Source organism: Diaphorina citri, unplaced genomic scaffold (assembly GCF_000475195.1).
Source record: "Diaphorina citri unplaced genomic scaffold, Diaci psyllid genome assembly version 1.1 scaffold1883, whole genome shotgun sequence".
NCBI classification, from domain to species: Eukaryota; Metazoa; Arthropoda; class Insecta; order Hemiptera; family Psyllidae; genus Diaphorina; species Diaphorina citri.
The window spans coordinates 22,491-25,152 of NW_007379309.1; the positions used below are offsets into that span (position 1 = coordinate 22,491).

The 2,662-nt window shown below is 37.4% G+C and overlaps 1 protein-coding gene across 1 annotated transcript in view; it reads left to right on the forward strand.

Moving 5' to 3' along the window:
- The first annotated feature begins 397 nt into the window (after positions 1–397).
- LOC103517546 (muscle, skeletal receptor tyrosine-protein kinase-like) overlaps positions 398–2,662 on the forward strand; it is a 33,308-nt gene continuing 31,043 nt past the window's right edge. The window contains exon 1 of the mRNA XM_026829597.1: positions 398–575. Coding sequence (XP_026685398.1) covers positions 545–575 — 31 coding nt within the window. The 5' untranslated portion in view covers positions 398–544. The remainder of the gene's footprint in view (positions 576–2,662) is intronic.

Sequence of the window (2,662 nt, forward strand, 5' to 3'; positions counted from 1 at the left end):
CTCTCTCTCTCTCTCTCTCTCTCTCTCTCTCTCTCTCTCTCTCTCTCTCTCTAAGATTAAGATTGTAAGAAGCAAAAGTTGAAGTTAAAAAAAAAGCTTACAACTAACTTGTTTTAGATGGGAAGGAGGGAGAGAGGAAGAGTGAGAGAGAGAGAGAGAGAAGGGTGGAACTGTAAAAGAATGTGTTGTATGTATGTGTTGTATGTACCATGTTCTAAAACTACAAGAAATACCTCACTGGAAAACTACAGGAAATACCACAAAATTGGGTGTCTGAAACAGCGTTAATCAATTTCCCTTATTAGGTAAAAGCAATACTTTCTCATTACTAGTATTATAGCTTCACTTTACTTTAGTAATATAAAGTAGAAAGCATTTTTATTAATCAAACACTTTTTCTTTCGTTCCAGGAATCAAAATTTTCGATGGAGACTGTGGAGAACTACTAGAGCCATGTAAAGATTTCGGCCCAGCTCCTAACTTCGGCTGTAAGAAATCTGTAGGCAATACCTACTATTGTATTTGTAATCAGGATGGTACCCCTATGAGAGAGGACTCGAAATGCGAACGACTACGTAAGTGGGAGACTGTGGAGAACTACTAGAGCCATGCAAAGATTTCGGCCCAGCTCCTAACTTCGGCTGTAAAAAATCTGTAGGCAATACCTACTATTGTATTTGTAATCAGGATGGTACCCCTATGAGAGAGGACTCGAAATGCGAACGACTACGTAAGTCTAACTTTTCTTTTGCTCTAGTTAACTCTTTCTTTATTGTAGCAATATAGGTAAATCAAATATTTTTATTGAAGACTTGGTAACTTTGTGAAGGTCCATTCTAACTATTGGGTTGTATGGAACCCAAGAGATACATAGGTAAATCACTTAGCTCTTTTTACTTTCCTTATTCTATAGGAAGGAAAGTAATGTAATCGGGTCAAATTTTCGATGGTCAGTTTTTAGTGTCAAAACACGGGTAAATCACTTAGCTCTTTTTACTTTCCTTATCCTATAGGAAGGAAAGTAATGTAATCGGGTCAAATTTTGATGGAACCCAAGAGATAGGTAAATCACTTAGCTCTTTTTACTTTCCTTATCCTATAGGAAGGAAAGTAATGTAATCGGGTCAAATTTTCGATGGTCAGTTTTTAGTGTCAAAACACGTTTTGAGGTCCCTAGAGCCTAAATCCAAAGTTTCAGCCATTGGTCCGTGTGTCTGTCTGTCCTTCTGTCTGTCTGTAAACAAAATATCTCGAGAACGGTAAGAGCTAGAGACTTGAAACTTTTATTTGGTATGTAGAACGCTAGAAAATTTCAAGGGTAAATCGAAAAAGTTTTAAAATCACTTTGAAAACTCACGAAAAGCTTTTACACGAAAATTTTCAAGATTGAAATTTAAAAGTGAAATTATAAATTTCCTTGCAATCCACAAGCCGATTTGCTAGAAACCACAAGCTCTTGAAGACCAAGGTAAAATGATTAAGATAATTCTGATCTATTCTTGGTTTGCAAGCTCAACTTTTCAACCGATATAAAGTTACATACTTTCAGGCTATCTTGTCTTATTTCTCTCACAAAAACCGAGTTCCATCTCAATTTATCAGATATCACGTGATTTACCGAAACGGTTACCAATATTTGGCACACTTGGAAGGATGGTCGAATGTTTTAGGCGGAGTGGCGTTCCATGCCTGTTCCTCCTTATTAAATCCTTTATTCAAGTCACTTCGCTGGAAAAAGAGAATAATTTATTTTTTTATATATCTATTTATGCAATTTAGCCTTTTCAATTATGTCTCATCCAAAGAAACAAAGCAGTTGATGTAATAAAATCTGTCCTACTTTTTAAGATAATTCTGATCTATTCTTGGTTTGCAAGCTCAACTTTTCAACCGATATAAAGTTACATACTTTCAGGCTATCTTGTCTTATTTCTCTCACAAAACCGAGTTCCATCTCAATTTATCAGACATCACGTGATTTGCCGAAACAGTTACCAATATTTGGCACACTTGGAAGGATGGTCGAATGTTTTAGGCGGAGTGGCGTTCCATGCCTGTTCCTCCTTATTATTCCATATCAGTCGCCCCCTAGGTTCTGGCTGGTAGGGCTGGATGCTTGCCAAGTACAGGATGGGGTCCCCTGCCTCATCGGCTTCCATGAGGCCGCTGAAGTTAGACATCTGGGTCTTGGCATACCCGGGGTTGACCGCATTCACGGAAAGGTCGGCTGTGCCGTTCTGGAAGTGTTGGTTTTGTTGCACCATGGCCAACTTGGACACGCCAATCTTACTCACCGTGTAGGGGGACTCGGGCCAACCTGGAAGATAATTATAATCCGAAATATTATTATTACCTTATGTACCTACCTACCAGAGATATATTTGTTCCAGAATTTGAATACAGAGTGATTGATGGAAAATGCTTCAGGGATTGCATGATTTCGTCTATTGGTTACCTTCCACTCAAGAGTTTGTTCTTTATTATTTTGTATGTGCCTCTAATTGTCTACCAATGTACAGGTACTTATGTACCTTCGTATGTTTTTCGTACTCGAAATTCGCAACAATTGTGCAACATCTTTAAAACAAAATATCAAAATATCTATGACCAAACCTAAATAAATAAATAAAAGCAGCTTGTGTTTTTTTTTTTTTTTTTTTTT